General features: G+C 42.6%; 1 protein-coding gene across 3 annotated transcripts in view; it reads right to left on the bottom strand.

Moving 5' to 3' along the window:
• GPR156 (G protein-coupled receptor 156) overlaps positions 1–22,161 on the bottom strand; it is a 113,705-nt gene that overhangs the window by 4,715 nt on the left and 86,829 nt on the right. For 2 of the 3 annotated variants that reach the window (XM_073231584.1, XM_037013242.2), the window contains exons 4-9: positions 18,471–18,606; positions 18,119–18,229; positions 12,761–12,886; positions 11,683–11,778; positions 8,113–8,349; positions 2,247–2,405 (exon numbers count right to left, since the gene is read on the bottom strand). In XM_073231584.1, the coding sequence (XP_073087685.1) occupies positions 2,247–2,405; positions 8,113–8,349; positions 11,683–11,778; positions 12,761–12,886; positions 18,119–18,229; positions 18,471–18,606 (865 nt within the window). The remainder of the gene's footprint in view (positions 1–2,246; positions 2,406–8,112; positions 8,350–11,682; positions 11,779–12,760; positions 12,887–18,118; positions 18,230–18,470; positions 18,607–22,161) is intronic. The other variant, XM_037013243.2, reaches the window with a different exon arrangement.

The raw sequence follows: 22,161 nt of genomic DNA, 5'->3' as shown, positions 1-22,161 counted from the left end.
GGCTACAGATTTAGAAAAGTCAGCCTAAACACGAAATTTCCCTTCCTTCAGAAAAGGAAGCAGGGCTCTGTTTTCACATGGCTGCATACTAATTAGAGGCGTGGCATGGGGCACTGCCACTGTGAGACCAAAATCTGGCCTACTAGGGCAGCTGCATTCAAATGAGTTTATTAATCATTGCATTTGATACATCTGGGGTGCAAAATATCCACAGGTGTGATTCATAAGGTGCAGGCCGTAAGGAGAAGTGGAATCACCCTCTTGTTCCTGTGGTTCCGGGAAGAGAAGAGGAGCATGTCCTCTGCTGCAGAGAGGAAGAGGCAGGGTGTCCTGTCTCTGGAAAAGTGCCACCTGCCGGCCTCCATGCAGCCTGGGAAGCCAGTGATAGATGCTGCCCCAAATGACCTCTGGGGGACCCCAGCCATAGGGGCCATGAGAAGGTAGACTGCCCAGATCATGGGAAAGTCAGAGGAGAGCCCCAGGGTGGCAGAGCGCCTGTGTAGGTGGGAACTGCATCCGAGAAGCTGGAGCTGGGGTTTGCATACACATGGAGGCAGGAGAGGTACTCATGTTTATCTACAGGGTAGTGTTGGAGTTGGGGGTTCAGACACGGGAACCCCTCTAGGCCTGCCACAGGGCACTCGGACGAGCTGCTGGTTCTCAGGCCTGTTCTCAGAAAGATGTTCCAGATGGAGGGTGTTGGGTGGAGGCCAGCATTTTACGACCTATGCACCTGCTCCCTCTTAGGCTCTTCCTGTGTAGACTCAAGGCATCTTTTCAGATAAAGCAGATTCAGTCACTGCATGGGAAACAGGGTAGCATGGTGGAAGTACAAAACTCACATCCCAGGTTACCATAAGGGGAAAGAATCAGGCCACTTGGCTGTTCCAACATTAGTTGACTGTGAATAAGAATCATGCTGGCTGTTCTCACCAAGTTTCTGGGCTTCTCTTTAGCTGGGGAAAAAGTGCTTCTTTGAAGACTTCACAGAATATCAAAGGCAATGCTACTCCCTTACCAGACAGGAAGAAAGTAGACTTTGAAATAAGATCCTGAAAGTTTCGTAAACAGTAAGGCAATGGAGAAGTATTACTCTGATGGATAAAAGAGGTCCAGAACTGAGGGTGTGGCGTGAGACAAGAGGGGCCTGGACAGGGCACCTGAGGAGGTTAGCCCCTTCGCTGGCTGTGTTCCTTAGGTCCCCGTCACACCATCCTCTCAAATAGGGACCACGCATACCCACGTGTCAGTTCAGTTACAAAAGAGCATAGTTTTCTAAGTAGCACCTACTCAGGTATGTTCTTTACTGAAAAAATAAGGAATATAATTTAGTGTGAAACATCTAATTCCTCTGGTCCCCGTGCCTCCTTCCTGAGGCAGGGCAGCCCCAGCTTGTCCATGTGCTTTCTTCAAGCCCACACCACACTGCCCGATTTTGGGAGAAGTGCCAACTCTGGCTCAAGAATAGAAGAAAGAAAGGCTGGGGGGTGCCTGGCCCCACTTTGGTGCTACTATGATATCCAGAGGCCCTATTCAACCTTCCTCCCCAACCGTAGATACTTCACTTCTTGACTTTCTGGGTTAATAGGGATGATAAAGATTTCTAGTTAGAACCTGGAAAAGACAGTCAGGGGCCCCAAAAGATATTGGAAATGAGGACAATATATTATGTAAAGAAACATACAGAAGAAGCTAGCATCCACTACCACTCAGGGCTTTTACAAGGCTGTTTCCCCTGCTTGCAGTGCCTTTCCCTGCACTCTTTGCCTGGCCAATTTGTACTTAACCTTAAGCTCTCAGCTCAGAGAGTCTTTTCTGACACTCTAAATTAGGTTTCCTTGCCTTCACCACTCATTATCCTCTCTTATCACTCTGATTTTTTCTTCATAATTCTTAACACAATTTATAATTATTTGTTTACTTGACCAATGTCTATTTCTTCCACTGGACTGTGAGCTTCATGATGGTATGGACTATACTTTTTTGTTCATCAGCACTTAGCACAATGCCTGGCACACATATGTGCAATGAATGAATGAAGTGGGCGAGGGCCAGCAATGGGAGGGCCACTGGGGAGAGGCTGAGGTTTTATCTGCGGCTAAGGGAAGGTGGAGTGGCTAGGAGGTGGGGGATGAGAGGAGAAGAAAGAATGTTAACAATGAGACATCTGGGGCCACTAACGTGTGATGTGTGACGTGTGACTGGAGCTCTTTACAAAGAAACCCCCAGGCAGGGGTCGAGCTTACTTCTGTGAGGAGTCTTTCCATGGAGTTTTTCTCTCCTCTAGCGTGACAATTCTGTTCCTCACCATACTGGGTATGGAAGCTTTTGCTGGGAGTGCTGAAATATTTGGCCATGCGCCTGATTGTTTGGTTTTCCTCTTCAAATGCCTTCCATTGCTTCAGCTGTTAGATAAAAGAACACATGTTATTTATTTAATTACACACCCAGAAACACTCTCTCACTCCTTCTCAAAAACACCAAGGAATGACAGTGTCACTGATCCACATATGTACAAACTATTCTCTCCTCAAATGTCATTTGCTCAGGAAAGTTCATAGTTCATAGACGGTAACGGCAGAAGGCATAGAGAATGTTAAGGTTACATCATTCTAAAAATGCCAAAGGAAGAAGATGACAGGTAGATAAAATAAAAGACTCTCAGCTTAATCCCTCTACCTACCTATTTTGGACTGGTCAAAGAAAACTAGAGTGGAAGTGTACATCGAAAGCCATATTCTCAAGCCAGAGTGTAGGAGATATGACAGGGATAAGCAATCCACACACTGTATATTTCAAATGAAACTGTTTTTAGTTGTATGTAGCTGCTCTTAATTTTTCTCATTTGTTGAGTAATGGTTTACATATTGCTATGGAAAACCCAGTTCCTTGATGGTGGTGTTCTAATCTACGTCAAGAATCAAGGCTCGAACAGATAGAGAACCACAATGTCAGTAAAAAATCAGTCAAAATGATCGCATGTGAGATCGGAGACCTGACCATCTTTTTCCTTGACAAATGAGGAAAGAGTCAGGAGTACGACTTGTCGAGGCCCACACAGCTAGTGCACAGCAGAGCCACAGCTGCACCCAGGGCACCATGCCACACCACATGTCGTCAGCACAGCTGATGGGGAGAGAGAAGGGCAGGGGGCAGGGCTGTCCTAGGGAAAGCTTTTCAGGAGAAGCTGGTTTTGAGAAAAAAAATTCCATGGAAGCACGGGCTGGTTTACTTTAACAGGGACAGAAGTGAGCACAGAACATTCACAGACGGGCATGTTCCCGAGTCTTCAGGATACTGTCTCTACAGGGCGAATGCCAGTGACATGAATGTCCGGGGAGGCCACGGTGCAGAAGTCTTCTCTTGTCCCTTAGGAATTCTAATAATTAGAAGTCCTAGTGGTGTACGCTGGCTACTCTGGCACTCTGGCTCCAGAACTGATGCTGAGGTATCTTGTGGGGACCCTCACAGGGTCTTGGGATTTCCTTGCCATCTCATCAAACAGCTACTAAGCTGTGATATGGAATGTAACCCACATAGGGTGAATCTCAGATAGGATTCTAAATGACCCCACCCATTTCAACCCCATATTCTCACCCAAGTCCTCTTGAGTCCTTCATTGACCTGACCTCTCTGAGCTCTGTAGAAGCATGAGTCCTTGGCAATATCAGGAGTCTGTGAGACCTGTACTGGGTCAGGCACAGGGACTTCCCCTCTCAGACGCCCTTCTTGAAGGCCCCTCGCCAGAGTGCCAACAGCACCCCACCGCACTTAGCACCACAGGGTCCTCTATGGCCCTGGGTGGATGGGGCAGACCTCTAGTGTTGTTCTCTTAGCACGGACCCGACCCTCATGTTGTTGGAGTATCGCTGTGCCCACGTAGGGCCCCTCATTTCCTTAGCAATGCAGTTTTTTCTTTATTCCCTCTGCATGGCTACTGGAGGGATTGGTCAGCACTGGTGTAAGGGCACCTGCAGGTTTTGGTCTCTCTCACTCTAATCTTGCCAAGTGGAGCTAGGGTACCCCTTGACTAAATCTCCCTCCCCCGCCCTAACTTCCCATTTGTCAAGATCCTGGTCCTTGAGCCTTGACCCCTGGTCCCTAACCTTTCTGGAATACAGCTGTAAATGACCCTCAGGTCACAATTTCGGACCTCTGCAGGGCACTTCGTCCAGAAGGACAAGCATATTCTTGCTTTCTCAGCCTCTGGGCTATGTGGGGTGGTGGGCTGAATAATGGCCCCCAAAGATGCTCCCTTCCATCCCTAAACTTGTGAATATGTTACCTTATGTGGCAAAAGGGATTTTGTAAGTGTTACTGAGTTAAGGATTTTGAGATGGGGAGAATATTCTGGATTGTCTATGTGGGCCCAGTGTAATCACAAGGCTTTATAAGAGGGAGACTGGAAGGTTGGAGTCAGAAAGAGATGTGACCGTGGAATTAGAGATCAGAAAGAGAGATTTGAAGGTGCCACACTGCTGTTCTGAAGACAGAGTAAGTGGCTGTGAGTCAAAAATGGAGGATACTCATGGAATCTGGAAAAAGCATGGAAAAGGATTCTTGCTCCCCTAGAGCCTTCAGAAGGAACAGAGACCAACTAACAGCCTGACCTTATCAAATAAGACCCGTGTCAGACTTCTAACCTCTGGAACTGTAAGATAATAATAAATCTATATTGTTTAAGCCATTCAATTTGTGGTAAACTTTATAGTAGCAATAGGAAATAGTGGGTTTAAATCTCAAGTCTTTACCAGGATATCCCCGAGGCCTTTGGAAGTTCACCCTCTGTGCCTCTCTTACCTCCTGCCACTCTCCCTTTGTTTCAGTTTGTGCTTCCAGAAGTTGCAAAGACCTGTAGTGCTCTGAACATACACCATTCTCTTTTACACCGCTCTGCTGATGCTCGTGGTGATTCCCCATCTGAAATCCACCCATTGCCCTTCATCAACCTGCTCAATGAACTCACTCCTCCTTCAAGACTGGGCCCAAGGACTCCTTTTCCTGAGTAAGTGTCACCGAGTTCCCAGACGGACTGAGCACCCCTTCCTCAGCAACGTGTAACGCGCCTTCCTCAAACACTTACCACATGTATTACTATTCCTTTCATCTGCTCCCAAACAGACTTCGAGGTGGGGCCATGGGTTTAACTGCATGCTCCCAGCAGTTAATAAGTGGATGAATGAATACATGAACAAATGTTACATTCTGGTATAAACATGTAGGCATTTCCTGAAGGCCTGCGTAGCAAGCTGCTGGATCCATGTGCCTCTTCAGCAATCCTGCATGTCACCCAGCTATCCAGTGCCGCCCAGCTGCCCTGGGGATCCTGTGCCTTTGCCTTCAGAAGCCCCTCCCATCACTGTGCAGCCGGAAGGTTCAGTAGCAGAAGACAGCCCACCTCCCTGTTCCTTCCCCTCCCTTCCCCTCTCATGGAGCTCTCCAAATCCAAGTTTTCTCAGTGGTCCTACTCTTCTGGGGATACACAGTACAGGTCTCCAGGGAGAATCTTTCCCTTACCAAAGGGCACGGAGCCAGAGGGGAAAATCAATTCAGGGGTGCCTAAAAAACTGACAAACCTCTGTCACTTTTATATTTTGAAAAATAATTTGCCTCCTAAACCTAAAATACAATCAACTATACAATATATTTTTTAGTATTAGATCATGGTCAGTTTAAAGAGGCGAAAAAGCAGGAGACAGAAAACAGAAGAAGAAAGGTAGACTAAGAGACAGGAAGCTCAAGGCAGCTAGGAGGAAAAGGGGGATTGAGACAGCGGGAAAGAGAAAGGCCAACACTGCCCGTCTGCCCATCTGCCCATCTGCCCAGTTCTGGATCCCCTAATTATTCCATTTCTGCCCTGCTTCCACAAACCAAGTGCTCATTGCTTAGCAAGCCTGGAAGTCAGATTTTAAGCTGAACTTCATTTCATCCTGCATTTTGATGCCTTTATGCAGATGGGAGCGTGCCTAGATATCACCACTGATGGTTCAAACACCAAGGATGGGGAGTCATGCCTCTGAGGCTTAGGATGCAAGGGGGACAGAGCCAAGTGTGAAGAGAGGAGATATAAGTAGGACCACATCATGGAGGCTGGTGATTCACTCAGTTTTCAGACAGACATCTTGTTTCCGATCAGGAAGGCTTTCCTCTGATTGCTCCTTGGTGATTTCTTTTGTCCCATATTACCTTGTTCCATTTCAGAGACTCCTTAATTAGCTCTAAATTATATCCCTAGATCTGTTCTCCATACTTTCTTGTCTAGTCTCTCATTTTTTATGTCTCCTTGAATTAATTCACTAATTCAGGAATTTGCCATGTTTAATTGCCTATTCAGTGCTTCTACAGGGACATTGAATTTAACATAATATTTTTCACCCTTATTCAATATTTCATGATCTGTGATTATGTCCTTTCCATGATGAGTCACTTTAGCAGAAGAGAGGCAATATCCCTTGAATCCTATTGACAAGATAAATCAGGTATCTTTTAAAAAACTTCTATTTTACTTCAGAGGAAGGCAGCTTCTCCAAATCTTCAGAACTTTGTGGGCCTCTTCTTGTGGACTGCAGAAACTCTTCATAGGCCCTTTCTCCCTGAATTTATAGTTTTACATGGGAAGACCTATAGTTTCTTAGTATAGTAAATATACTCTCTTGGCTTTTCCCTCATGGTCACAAGATGGTTGCCATCTCTCCAGACATCACAAAATTCACAGTTAGTAAAAAGGTAGAAGAGGTGATGCCAGCCACATCATTAGCTTTTTCAGGAAAGCAAAAGCTTTCTCAGAACTTCCCAGAAAACCTTTAGTGTTCAAAACTGTGTCACATGGGCACCCCTAACTATAACGGAGGCTGACAAGGCAAGTATTTGGCTCTTTCAGCCTATCTAGTGGAGGCAAGCCAGGAAGAGCAAGGTTGGCAATGGCTTGATGGGTCAGCAATCAACAATGTTGGCCCCAGGGTCTAAATAGGTGGACTACTTGAAGGCTCTCCACCAAATCCACTTCCCCATCTCCCAGGGAGGGGCAGCCCTTTGCTGCTACATCCCAGACAAATAAGCCTCAGCTTTCATGGCTTCTTTAAATCCAGTTCTTACAATTGTATGATTCAGCAAAGATTCCTCTAGTTTCTAGCCCAGATGCAATACCCAGCATTGGGTCTTTGTGTTCCTGCCACAGATTTGTCCATATTTGTTTATTCTGTTGGGTATTTTAATGAGCATTTATGAAAAGGAAAAACAGGTAAAGGGCCTATGCCTGTGTCACACTGTGCCCCCAAAGTGAACTCCTCCTGTTCCTCAGCCAACACTTTTAATTACTGATTAGCCCCCTCTATTCGTAGTCAACCAGAAGCCGCAATGGGATCAGGATGGGATCTTGGGGGAGCAGTAGGAAGAGGGAGGCCTTGCGGGGGAGAAAAAGTGAACTAGAAGGGAAATAGGACAAGTGCCTAATGTGGACATCTGTGGTTCAGTGGTAGCCTCTGGCACACCATGAATAATTTAATATCACTTTCCTTTCAGAGCCTATGGATTCCTCTGCCTTCCCTCTGACTCCTTTTCTTTTACTTTGCTTTCTGGGTATTTCTAGTACTTTCCTCTCACATTTATTTTTTTATTGTCCATACTACAAAACATATTTTTATTAAGGTTTTATGTCTCTTTATTGGAAAAGGAGAGAAATGTTCTATACTTTCCTCTGATAAAAGAAAGGAAACACCAGGGTATAGGAAAAGCATTTTAAACTACATGAAGTTCCCTATGAGTTCTTCCCTGTGGATTTGCAATCCCAAATAGGAAAGAAATAAAGGTTCCTCATTCCCAGGCTAGTGAAGGACATTTCTGAGGGGCAGCCCACCAGGGAGGAAAATGGGCTGCTGCTTGGCCACTCAGCCTGCCCCCCTTACTGACCAGGAGCACAGCTGTCCTTTCTTAGGAAAGCGACAAGGGAAGAAAAGAGGGAGCCGGTTCACTAGGAACCTACCTTCCTTCGGACTCTCCAATAAATACTACCCAAAAGTCTTCGTGAAAACATGAGCAAATATTTATCATGCCCAGTGAAGCCCCTGGAGTGAGGAAGAGGATGGGCTCCATCAAATTCTCCCTGGGGCATACCTGGGGAATGAAGATGAAGCAGTTGATTGTGGTTGTGCAAACAAAGATGCCTCCAGACGTGAGTCCAAAGACCAGGTTGGGCCAGGTGTGCAAGTATCTAGTAACCACAAAAAGAAGCCCAGCAGCCAGCACCACGAGGTTGACCCCAACCATGATGGTTAAAGACTGATTCACAGGAGGGGAGCTGACGTGGTCCGTCAGGCCAGCCAGGTAGGCACCATACAGCAGCAGCAGGCCCTGGAGGCAAGAAGAGAACGAGAAGTGAAGTAACAGGTTGGAGTCAAAGAGCAGTAGGGATGGGGCCAATTTCCTCACCTGTAAAATAGGGACAAAAACACTGACCTTAAAGAATTTGCTAAGATGGTGCATGGGAGGCCCTTGGGGTGCCCCCTTATACCTGGGATGTGCTTAAGGAACGTTATTTTCCTCTCTTTTCCTGAGAATTAGTTTATGGCAGGTCAACAAATCGGCCATCAGACAGAACTTTGCCGGGATGAGGGACAGGATGGTGTGGATGGGTGGGAGCCCTGCAGAAAGGGCTGCCAGGCAGTGGGCACACGGGCTGGGGGCGGTGAGCGCTACTGCCGCTGTTGTGTGGCTTTGCGCAGCACAGACCTGAGGGGCACGTGGAAGCTGAAACAGTCTGAAGATGGGCTCTTTCTTCTAAGTTTCCCAAAGGCACCACCTGCTTGCCAAGCCCTGCACCTGCAAGACTGCCTCTGTCTAGAAGGGATGCCTTTTTCTGATTTACACAGAGGACCTCTACAGACTGGCTGTGGCTCTGTGCCAGAGGTTGTTTATGGAAGACAGAAAAAGAGGAGAACAAAGGCAGGCTGGGTCCTGGGCAAGACTGGGGCTGGGCACGGGCAGCAAAGGCTCCATCCACACCCTCCACCCTCTTTGTGACTCTCCCTGCCCCCATCGTCAGGAACCCACAGCTCTATTCTTCCCTTTTTCCCGTGAATATAAACCTGCTCTCAGATATCTATTGTACAACAGAGAACTTGACTCCCAGCACCTTAGAGGGCTGCTCTCCTAGAAGAAGCTGCATTTAAACAGTAATCAAAGCTTTAACCAGTAATATAAAATATATAGATTGAACATAAATTTGCCTGATTCTGTGCAAAGTGTCATGTTAGGTGTAGGGCAGGCAATGGTGCAAAAAGGAGTAAGCCATGGTCCTGGCTTTCATAGAGCTCAGTTTGCTAGGGAAATGCAAGGCACACAAGTGTCCATGTTGTATGACAGAATGTGAAGATGCCATAAGGGATGAGGTGGAGGTAGGGGGCATGGGGACTCAGAGGGAGAACTGATAATCAAAGTAAATATAAGCAGGGTACCTGCCAGTACATAACCTAGCTCCACCTGCAGGGATGGTCCTAAAGATTATTTTTTGGAGGACTGGCTGTGCCTACAGTGAAGGAATCAGCACAACAGAGATGTCTTCTGGGTGCTGCTAATGCCCAGTGTCCCAAAAGAGGCCTGAGGACCAAACATGGCCACCCCAAGATCTTCAATGACTAGAAGACACATAAGTCAGGCCAGTGGGACCTGACTTTTGGGTAACTGATGCTATCAGGTGGCATTTGGCAGAATATTGGATGATTAGTAATTTAATAGAGGTAAATGAAATTAATTCTATGATTTTTAAATGTTCAAATATGATCCTATTAAAATGTTTTCACTCCATTAAAGTCCTTTTCAAAAGGGGATTGAGCATGAATAAAGCCTTTATGTATCCAGGACTCGTGTTTGAGTGACACATATCCAATATGTGTATGTCATTCACCTTCACTGCTGAGCAGTGTGGGATGGGGGTACTTGACAGGCTCAGGCAGGGGGTCCTTGAACTGAATGTGGAGATTTGGGTTCTCTTCATGACTGCATGTTGCCCAGGGAGCCGACAGGGGTCTGGCTCAGGCAGTTTCCTGAAACTCGGTACTCTTTTCCCCTTTTCTTTCTTTGTCCTTCAGAAAGATATTACAGTGAAATAAAATGGGAATGGTTTTATATAAGAGGCAGTGGTGAAAATAAATCAAGTTGAGCTGCAGAGTGAGCTGCCGCAGGGTTAGTGCTGAGTCTCTGTTCTGGGAGGACATGCTCTCCTGCAGGGACCAGACGAGCCACAGAGGCACTTTCCAGAGCTGTCCAGGGCACCAGGGGAAGATTAATACTAACAATAGCTAACATTTTATCGAGCTCTTCCTATGGGCCAGGAGTGGTTGAAATTCTAAACATGCACTAACATGCATTGAAATTCAGAACAGTTCTGAGAGGATGTTATCATCACCTCTATTTTACATGTGTGGGAACTTAAGCTCAGATAAGTTAGATGAGGCTCAGAGTCAGCTAGGAACTCACTTAATCAGAGTTCAAACCCTGCTATATTTGGAAGCTCATTTTCTTAACTATTAGCAAGAAACTAGAGATCAAGAGCTGCTCATTTTCTAGTGTTTCTATTTAAGCATATTTCTACTAAGCTGCACATAGTTAAACAGCAGCAGTTCCCTGTCCCAGTCCTGTGCCTCCCCAGGCCAATTCTCAGAGCAATCACTTGAACACTTTCCTAGTAGTGAAGTGAGTAAAGTTTACCTTTAAAGACCATGTATTTCTTTTCTTTCTTTTTTTAATTAAAGTATCACTGATATACAATCTTATGATGGTTTCACATAAACAACATTGTGGTTTCAATATTCACCCTTATCAAGTCCTCACTCCCTCTATTGCGATAGACACCATGTATTTCTACAAAAACTTCTCTTCTGCTAGCAATCAGTTAACCAGGCCTTTTTGTCCTTATAGTCAACAAGGAACCTCTTGCCACACAGGGCTTGACCTGTTCATTGAAATAAGCCTGCCCTACACCCCTCATAGCCAGATTCTCTGTCCCACAAAGATGAGAACCAGCTAATAGGATACTTGGTTCTAAGAACTTGCCTTGGTGTTCTGGATAGGTATCCTATGCCCTCTGGAAATAATCCTACTTTTGCCATCTAACAGAGACAGATGAAGCTAATAAAGAGAGATTCTGGGTAGTATGGGGACACTCTGAGGCAGCCAGAACTACTCAAAGCACACCCTGATGTGGCCATCTGTCTTAGGGCCAGCCTTGCTTCCAGCCAGAGCCAGAAAGATTAGTGAATGGAAGGCAGCAGGATGCCCTGACCCAAATCTAAAGACACAAGATATAATAAAGGCACTTAAGGGAACAAATTAAGCTGGAGAGACTGGCTCCTCATAATTCCCCGTGCAGGGAGTTAGGAAGGAAACTGGTATTGCCAAATCAATTAAAAAACCAGACCAAGAAATGGGAGAAACAGTGGGTGAATTACACATGATTTGCGGGAGGACTAAATGAGAGAGTCCAAAGAGTTGGGAATGTGATTCTCAAAACAAAAAAAAGTAGAGAAATAATAAGGGTCACGCCTTTGAGATTTATGCATCAACACAGGTCTCCTCTGACTTCAAGATTCTTTGCCGATACCACCTCATTAATTCCAGTAACTCCCTCTTCATATCCATCTTGTTGGCGACAGATAAACTGTATCTCAAGGAGATGTAGTTACCAACCTTGCACACCAAAATAAGAGCAATCCAGACATCAGCATACCGGGAGGCACAGAAGTGTGTGCTGGTCAGAGAGCAGGACACATCTCTCCCTGCCACCTAGAAGGGACACAGAGTTAGGACTGAGTGCTCCTGTGATTACCAGGAACTCACAGCAGATCTTGTGCACATCCATCCAGAGGAGCATGAACACCTCTACAGCACTTGTAACTTCCCCCTTCACAGGTAAAAATTGTAACATTTAATTGACTTCATTAGAATCTAAATGAGAGTGGCTCTGAGTTGAAGAAAAAGATGATAAAGCTGGCTGGTATGTGGACATTGGGTAGTGGCAGGGCTTATTCCTCAGTTATGCGTTTTGTGGTCATAGTGATTTAAATTAGTGTGTCAGCAAAATTACAAATTATTTCACAGCATGTTTCTGCTATTTGTTAGCAGGTGAAGCTGTAAATATTCAATCTGCAATGTCAAGATTCCACTGCATTCCTTGGCCCTTTGTGAGGCTGGAGACAAAAAAATATAATACTTTATATTCACTGAACACTATGTACAGGGCACAGGTGAGTCCTTTAACTGCCTTGTTTCACTTAATCTTTACCACAGCCCTATGAAATTGGTAATAATATTATCTCCATTTTACCAGTAGAAGAAATAGGGACTTAGGCTAAATGACTTTCCCAAGGCAACATGGCTGATACGTGGTAGGGCTGAGAGGTTGACTGACTCTAAAGACCACCTCAAAATACTACCTTTACCTCTCAACACTTAGGGAAAAGCAACTTCCTGTAGCTGAAAATACTCATTATTGACAATCTGGAAGCAAAGATAATTGTCAGGCGGATTCTAGTGTGCTGACATCTCAGGGGATGCTCTTGGAAAGGGACAGTACAAGGGGCTGCGCACCCTACAGACAAAGGGGAAGGTATTCACAACAGCCACAGCTCCTGGCACTCCCTCCTCTTTGGGTTGTTGATCTCTTGTTGGGGAAATGACCACACAGTGAATACTGCTGGGAGAGTAAGCCCCATTACACACAGAAACCAGTTGAGGAACCATATTCTCCAAGGGTTGGGCCCCTCACCGTCATACTGACACTGAGAATCTGGAGGCACTGGATGGGATCAGTCAGCACCCACGTCATGAGCAGGATCACATCAGCTATCACAAGGGCTGCCACCAACCCCAGTAGCTGCAGGTCTTTGATTATCTGCAAAAGAATCAAGGTTACAATTTTCCTTTGCTTGCTGGCTCTGTTACACAGAGGTTAGAGTGTCCTATGTGCTCTGAACTAAAGGCTCCAGAATAAGCCCTCCCAGTGCACTTCAAATCTGGCCATCAAAAATGAAACAACACTAAACATGTGCAATGATTTCTATGTTTGTATCATCATCACAATGAAACATTTCCATTTGTTTATCTTTTCCTTGTCTTACCTTTTTCCACAGAGTCAAGGGGTCTTATAAAATAAACACACTATTATTTCCAGATATGTTTATACAAGCACATAGAGATATGGAAGTTTTCACAAAAAACTGTTAACAACCATTAACCTGAATGGTGGGATTGAGAGATAAGGGTGGTGGAGGAGAGATGACTAGCAATTTATCTGTACATATATGAAGCATTTGACAATATAAATAGGATGTGTTACTTCCATGAGTCCAAAAATAAATAAAGAAACATGTTCTGTGACAGGATAAAAACTTAAAAAATATTAGGGAAAAGAGAAAATAAGGAGAAATATGATGAAAGCTCAGCTGAGGAGAGTACATAGCATTCATGAATTGAGGCATAAATGTAGATCTGAGTTTTTGAAAACCAATGAAAAGAAGGAAGCACAACTGGTTATATAATTCATGATGCGTGTAAGATAAAAACAAGTTAGTTGCTTAATCAAAGTGCTCAAAAACAGTAATGATGAGAAAAAGCTTCAAATCAACCAACAAAAAGAAAGACACAAAGTGAGTAGAAACAAAGATAAGGAGGAAAACTGATTTCTCATCAGATAGAAGGCCAAGTAAGAAAACAGTAGAGGAAATCTTCAAAATACTGAAGGAAGAAAAGAAAACCTCAACTTAGAATTCCATATCCAGCAAAAATATCTTTCAAACACAAAGGTGAAATAAAGGCTTTTTCAGATAAACAAAAGCATAAGGAATTCTATTGTACAAGAATTAGCACATCTGCATGACAATGTTAGATATCCTTGAAACAAAAGGAAAATGATAGAAACATGGAGTTATACAAGGAAATTAAGAGCTCTGGAAATGTTAGTTTCACAGAAAACTATATGATCGATTTTTATTATTTAAATATCTTTAAAATTTAACTGATTGTTTAAATAAAAATAGCAACAATTATATGGAAATTATAATGTACTTAAAAGTAAAAACAGTAACACAAAGATTGGGAAGGGAAAGATGGAAGCATACTATTGTAAGGTAACTATACTACATGTGAATGCCAATCATACAATTATACACAAACTTTACCAGGAATTGAAGAGGAGGGAATACTTCCCAATTCATTCTACAAGGCCAGCATTACTAAAACTAGAAAAAGATATTCAAGAAAAATAAAACAAAAAAAAACTACAGAGCAACATCCCTTAAAAACATAAATGCCACGTTATAAGCAAAATTTTATGAAAGTGAATCCAACAATATAAGGAGAGGATAATACAACATGACCAACTGGAGTTTGTCCTAGGAATGCAAGGTTAGTTACATCCTAAAATCATTTGATGTAATTCACCATGTGAACAAACTAAAAGAGAAAAAACATGATCAACAGACACAGAAAAAGCACTTGAAAAAACCCAACATCAATTCTTCATAAAAAACCCTCAGCAAAATAATTATATAAAGGAACTTCTCAACTAGATAACGTGCACCTACAGTAAAACTACAGTTAACATCATACTTAGTTTTGAAGGACTTAATGTGTTCCCTATAAGATCAAGAAAAACTAAAGAATGTCTTCTCTCAGTGCTTCTGTTCAACACTGTACTCGTGCTTCTAGCCAGTGCCATCATACAAGAGACTGTCTTTATTCACAGATGACATGATCATTTATGCACAAAATCTGACGGAATCTACAAAAAAGCTTCTAGAACCAAAAAGTAATTTAGCAAGGTTGCAGCATACAAGATCAACACAAAAAAATTGATTATATTTCCACATACTAGCAACAAAAAATTGAAAAGTGAAATAAAAAGTCATAACATGTATAATAGCATAAAAATAAAATACTTAGGAATAAATCTGATAAAAGGTGTGAAGGACCTACAATGAAAACTAAAAAAATTGCTGGGAGACATTAGAAAAGGCCTAAATAAATGAAGAAATACACTGTGTTCATGAATTAAAAGACAAAACATTGTTAAGAAGTCAATGGTCTAAATTTGATCTATGGACTCAATCTCAATAAAAATCCCAGGAGAAATCGCAGAAGTTGGCAACCTCATTAAAAAAATTCAAAGGACCTAGATTAGCCAAACAACATTAAAACAGAAGAAAAAAATTAGAGAACTAACACTCCTAATTCAAGACTTAATATAAACCTATAATAATCAAGATAATATGGTATTGATATCAAAATAAGCAAATACATCATGAGACAGAATAGAGTCCAGAAACAGATCCATACATATATGGACAAGTGATTTTCAGCAAAGGTGCAAAGGTAATGCAGTGAAGAAAGGACAGACTTTTCAACAAATGGTGCTGGAACAACTGGATATCCATATGTAAAAATATGAACTTTGAACCATATATCACATCATATTCCAAAATTAACTCAAAATGGATCATAGGCTTAAATATAAAAACTAAAACTCTAAAATTTCTAGAAGTAAACCCAGAAGAAAAACCTTTTGGGGCAAAAAGACATATGCACCTTATGTTTATTGCAGCACTTTTTACAATAGCCAAGATATGAAAGCAACCTAAGTGTCCATCAGTAGATGAATGGATAAAGAAGAGGTGGAACATATACACAATGGAATACTATTCGGCCATAAGAAAGAAACAAATCCTACCATTTGCAACCACATGGATGGAGCTGGAGGACATTATGCTCAGTGAAATAAGCCAGGCAGAGAAAGACAAGTGCCAAGCGATTTCCCTCATTTGTAGAGTATGACAATGAAGCAAAACTGAAGGAACAAAATAGCAGCAGACTCAGAGAATCCAAGAAGGAACAAGTGGTCACCAAATGGGGAGGGGTGTGAGAGGGTAGGTCGGGAGGGAGGGAGAAGGGGATTAAGGGGTATCATGTTTAGTACACATGGTGTGGGGGGGTCATGGGGAAAACAGTGTAGCACAGAGAAAACACATAGTGGATCTGTGGCATCTTGCTGCACTGATGGACAGTGACTACATTGGGGTATGGGTGGGGACTTGATAATATGGGTAAATGTAGTAACCACATTGATTGTCTTTTCATGTGAAACCTTCACAAGAGTGTATACCAATTATGTCTTAATAAAAAAATATTTAAAAAACCCATTTGGGGCATTAGGTTAGGCAAAAGTTTCTTAGATCTGATACAAAAAACATGATCTATAAAAGAATAAATTGGTAAATTGGACTTCATTCAAATTAGAAATGTCTTCTCTTTGAAAGACACTCTTAAGCAAATGAAAAGAAAAGGCACAAACCAGAAGAAAATCTTTGCAAATCATATATCTGATGAAGGATTTGTGTCCAGAATACAATAACTCTCAAAACTCAATAATAAAAAGCCAAACAACTAAATCAAAAAAAAAATGGGCGAAAGATTTGAGCAGATACTTCACCAAAGATACACGGATGTCAAAATATGCATGAGAAAAGATGCTCAGCATTGTGTCAGAGAAATGCAAATTAAACCACAATGAGACACTACTACATATTCTTATTAGAATGGTGAAGAAAAAGACCAACCTAGTCAAATGCTGGAAAGGATGTGGAGGAAAAGGAATCTCATACAATGCTGGTGGGAATATAATATGGTACAACCACTCAACCACTTTGGAAAACAGGCAATTATCTTAAAAAGTGAAAAATACACCTACCATAGGATCCAACCATTCTACTCTTAGGTTTGTATCCAGGAGAAACGAAGGTATATACCTGCACAAAGACTTCTACATGAATATTCACGCAGTTTTATTATTAATAGCCCCAAACTGGAAACAAACCCAAACATCCATCAACCATTGAACAGATAAATGAACTACAGCATGTCTACATATTGGAATATTACTCAGCAAAAACGAGAAAAGAACCATTGATGTATGCAACAGTATGGAAAAATCTCAAAAAATAATTATGCCAAGTAAAAGAAGACAGCTTTAAAAAAATAGTACCTACTACATTATTCCATGTATATAAAACTCTGGAAAAGCAAACCAATTTATAGTGACAGAAAATAGATCAATGGTTGCCTGGAGACAGGGATGGAGGGACGTAAGGGTTGGACAGGAGAGAGAGAGAACAATGGTGCATGAGGAAAATTTGTGGATGATATACCACTTTTCGTGGGTGAATTCATACGCCAAAACTTATCAAATCATACACTTTAAATATGTGCAGTTCATTGCATGTCAATTATGCCTCAGTAAAGCTACTTTTAAAGAAGAAATCAGTGTTCCAGAGGAAGGGTTGAACTTCTTGCCCTTTAGGCAATCTTTTTCATATGTATGGTTACTTACAGCTGAGCTTTTGATAAATATTCACCATGATTAAATAACATTTGCTAAGAACAACAACAACAGCAATCATTCCAGAGAAGTAAACTCCAACTGTCTGGGCAGGGTCATAGCCGCAGAATCTGATGATTGGGCTTTGAGGCTTGGGCAGCTCCACCAGGCAAATGATAAAATGGGGAATGTGGTTAAGATGACGTCTGGTGTCAGGGACATGTAGGTGACCTGGCTGCCACAGAGCTTCTGACTGATTTTATGTGCTGAATGGGCATCCTCTTCCCTGCTCACTGTGCCAGGCCCATCCTTCTTAGTGCAGAGCATGGTCTTCCACATGAAAAAGAACTGGGCTAGTGAAGGAAAGCTCTGCTTACTTGCTACAGCTTCTCTGCAATCACCCTCCCTCCCTCCACTTGCAGCCTACGCCAGTGCCAAGCAACAGTCTCTCTGGACATCTTGTTCTTCCTTGTACTGGTGCCAGATATTGGCCAGCTCACACATATCTAGAGCAGTAGAGGTGTATAGGAAGCGGACCCTTTGTTCAAAGACCCCTTTCCGAACAGCACTGATGTAAGCCTTCCAGGCTTGGGGGCCGATAAGGCCACATGCCTCCAGGGTTTGAAATGAGGAGCATGAACTCCAGGTTGTCATAAAAAGGCCAGACCCAGTAATCTAGCACAAGCTGGTCTAGCTTTTAAGTAACAGTGAAGGTGCTCTCCACCATCAAGCGGTGCGTACTTGTTGCATACTCACCACTCTCTTGTCCGGGACCCTCTGGGTAAACACCTTGTAGAGTCGCCAGCTCTTTCCCAGAATAGGGCCAAACACAAGGGAAGTCCCAATGCATAGCATGGACAATCTGATCTATGGGTGGAAAGGGGCAGAAGCAAGAGGCATGAGAGAAACCTTTGTCATTCTCCACATACATTCTGATCTGCAAAGCCTCAGTCTATAGAGGTGGGAGGCAGAAGGTGGACCAGGGATTGCCTCTGAAAGCGTCCATACTAATTAAGATAAAGGTAATCGCCACCCCAGGAACAGCTGACTTAAAAAGTTATCAAAAGCTGGGCATATATTTAAAACAAAATTTTAAGACTTCACCTACCTGAATGATAGTTTCCAGTGAGCTTCTCACTACAGCATCTCGATCTTGAGTCCCAAAGAGGTAAACACTACTGTAAGTCAGACAGCTGCCCAGTAAGGTCACAATATTCAGATTGGGACTGGACATCTTCACAATCCTAGAGGGAATCAGGAAGAAAGACACTTACAGTCATGGTGCTTTGCCCTGGCAATGGACAGAGTTTCCCCACCAGCAGAATCTCCAGTGTAAACTCAAGAGTGAAGGGTCACTGGCAAGAAACTATTTTAAGGCTCTGTAAAAAATGTTATGACGTATTTAAGTCAATTTTTTTAAGTTTACTATATGTTTTATTTTTATTTTTATTTTTTATTTATTTTTTTGAGAGGGCATCTCTCATATTTATTGATCAAATGGTTGTTAACAACAATAAAATTCTGTATAGGGGACTCAATGCACAATCATTAATCAACCCAAGCCTAATTCTCAACAGTCTCCAATCTTCTGAAGCATAACGAACAAGTTCTTACATGGTGAACAAGTTCTTACATGGTGAACAGTGCAAGGGCAGTCATATCACAGAAACTTTCGGTTTCGATCATACATCATGAACTATAAACAATCAGGTCAAATATTATTCATTTGATTTTTATACTTGATTTATATGTGAATCCCACATTTCTCCCTTATTATTATTATTATTATTATTATTATTATTTTTTTTAATAAAATGCTGAAGTGGTAGGTAGATGCAAGATAAAGGTAGAAAACATAATTTAGTGTATTTAAGCCTATTTTTAAAAGGAATCAAATTCTGGCACTTCTTGTTTGTATAACTCCAAGTCTTTTAAAAGAAGGCCATCTTCTAAAAACAGGTGGTATCAGAGAAGAATTAGGATTTTTTCCATGAAATTTATGGTTGCTTAGAGACTGCTCTATGCAGCCTAGTGAATAAATAACTAGCAGGTAGATACCTCAAGAAATATAGTTTGGAGCCTTTATTTGATATGTAAAATTATTTTCCTCTCTCTGTTTGACCAAGAGAGAAACAGGAAGTAAGGACGGAAAGGGGAAACTAAGGAAAGGACTTTTGTCAAGCAGTTTTAAATGACCTTATAGCGCAATTCAAAGATTAGAAGGAGGTGTGGACACTCAGGGTCTCAGACAAACCCTGGGCACCAACAGCGTCTCAGGACAAGGTGGAAATGTGTGAATTGGTTAATATGAGGGGAAAACTGGGCTTACTCTGGATAGTGACCAAAAACAATTAAGAAGAAATGTAATTGTATTTAAGAGTTTTAGTCTAGAGTGTATTCTACCTAAATGCACTATTTATACTAATAGTCATTTGATAACTATACTTAGTTATACTTTTATTTTTAAGTAATAACCGAGGGGGTAAAGCATTCTTATCTATGTACCTGGATTTCCTGGCTGACCACCTTAAAGGCCAGAGCCAGGGCAAACCGGGTACTTAGCGCAGCTTATTTTAATGACAGGCAAAGCACCCTGGAGGCATTGAACAGTTTGGCAGTACTAGACTGCAAACATCCTAACCACCATCAGCCCAGCTTGATTACCTCGTGGCTGGCAGCATAATTACGACCCCCCCCCCCCCACACACACACAAGCACACCAAACCACTGGCCCAGGACTCAGGCCCCAAGTATATAGGCCTATGAATCCAGCTGGGCTTTTAGCTTGTTTTGGAGCAAAAACCTTGATTTTTTTCCTTCCTCTTAAAGTGAGAACAACTTTAATGTATTCCCCTTGTAAAATGGGGATAATAATAGTACATCCCTCCAGTCAAAGAGTTGTGAGGATTCAACAAGAGAATATAGCAAAGGATGTGGCACAGAGCCCGTCACATAGTAAGCATGTTGCCAACATTAGCTGATGATACTATTAATCTTGCCATCTTTCTGCTTTAGAAACCTAAGAATCACCTTTTCCTTCTCCTGTTCCTTCATCATCTCTACCAAGTCAACTGCCAATTTTTTTTACTTATTTCAAAATCTCTCTGAGTTGTCCCTCACTCTCCATTCCTGCTCCTACTACATTCATACAAGATACAGTTATGTTAGAAGCTATGGAACCAGAGTCAGACAGAAATCTGGGCTCTGCCAATCACCACTGTGTAACTCTGGGCCAGTCATTTAAATACTCTAGGTTCCTGTTTCATTATCTGTGAAATGAAGATGATATTATCTTTCTGTAACCACCCCACAGGTTATTGCAAAGACCAAATGGGGTGTGTGCCAAAACTCTTTGAAAACTCTAAGGTGATGCAAAAAGATTAATTTTTAGATTTTTAATGTAAACTTCAGTCCTAACACCATTTTTTGTCCTAATGCATCCTGTATATCACTTTCCTTTCAGGCTTTTTCTTAAAATTCCACCTTCATAACTTAACAAGAAAGCTACATGCATAAAGAACAATTTTGTTTATCTTAAGTCTCCTGCATCCAAATTTAAGAGCTAGCCCTATCCTACCCATCCATGTATTCATTCAGGTTTGCCTCCTCAGTCACCATGTCTTCAAATTGTGGACTTAGGGAGAGAGAGATTTCCTAGTTTCGTTATCTCTTCCCATAAGAAGAGGAAATATGTGTTGCATATTGAGTACTGAAATAAGAACAACGCCAACCAGCAGCTTCACAGTGATTTAAGAAAAGCACTACATTAGAGAGACCAGTGCTGATGCTCACTTAGAAAAGAGGGCACCACTGACCTGGGACTGGCCACTTGGGGCAGTCAGAAGCTTGGGGAGTGGTACAATTGGGTAGACTCCTGCAAGACCAGTAACGCAGGCTGTTCTCCCCATGGCCTCTCACAAGCTCCTGGGCACAAGTCATGAGGATGTGATGAAGATTCCTCAGGAAGCCACAGCCCGCTTGCACAGCTACACATCTGTGTTGTCTAGAGCACTGATGGGTGGGTTTCTTAATTCTTCTCTGGACCCATTTTATTTGAACACCACTGTATGATCAGAGCCCTTTATGTAATTCAGTACTGCATGAAATCCTGATTTAGAATTCTACCCCCTCCTGACTTAGTTAGGAGGAACTTAATTTAGTTTTTGACAGAATATATTACATAGTACTCGCATCTCAGAAGTTGATGCAAATTCGTTTTTCAAATGGACAAGTTGTGTTATGGATTTATATAGGTATATTTCAACATTTTTCATTAAAAATTCTACTGAAGAGGCGGAGCCAAGATGGCAGCGTGAGTAGAGCAGTGGAAATCTCCTCCCAAAAACACATAGAGCTATAAAAATATAACAAAGAAAAATCTTCCTAAAATAGAGACCACAGGACACAGGACAACATCCAGACCACATCCACACCTTCAAGAACCCAGTGCTTTGCGAAGGGGGTAAGATACAAGCCCCGGCCCGGCGGGACCCAAGCGCCCCTCCCCCCAGCTCCCAGTGGGTGGAAAGAAACCGGAGAAGTTTTTTTTTTTTTTTTTTTTTTGGCAAGTGCTTTTTGGAAGCCTTAAAGGGACAGGGACCCCGTTGCTAGGGAGGCAGGGTGGTGGGACCAGTGAGCGGGTGGCTGGGACCGGCACTTGAGGATGGAGGAAATCGCGCGTTTTTCCCCTTTTTTTTTCCTCTTTTTGGCGAGTGCTTTTTGGAAGCCTTAAAGGGACAGGGACCCCGGTGCTAGGGAGGCAGGGCGGCGGGACTGGTGAGCGGGTCCCTGGGACCGGC

This window comes from Manis javanica, chromosome 3 (genome assembly GCF_040802235.1).
Source record: "Manis javanica isolate MJ-LG chromosome 3, MJ_LKY, whole genome shotgun sequence".
NCBI lineage: Eukaryota > Metazoa > Chordata > Mammalia > Pholidota > Manidae > Manis > Manis javanica.
This window is presented reverse-complemented; position numbering and strand designations above follow the sequence as displayed.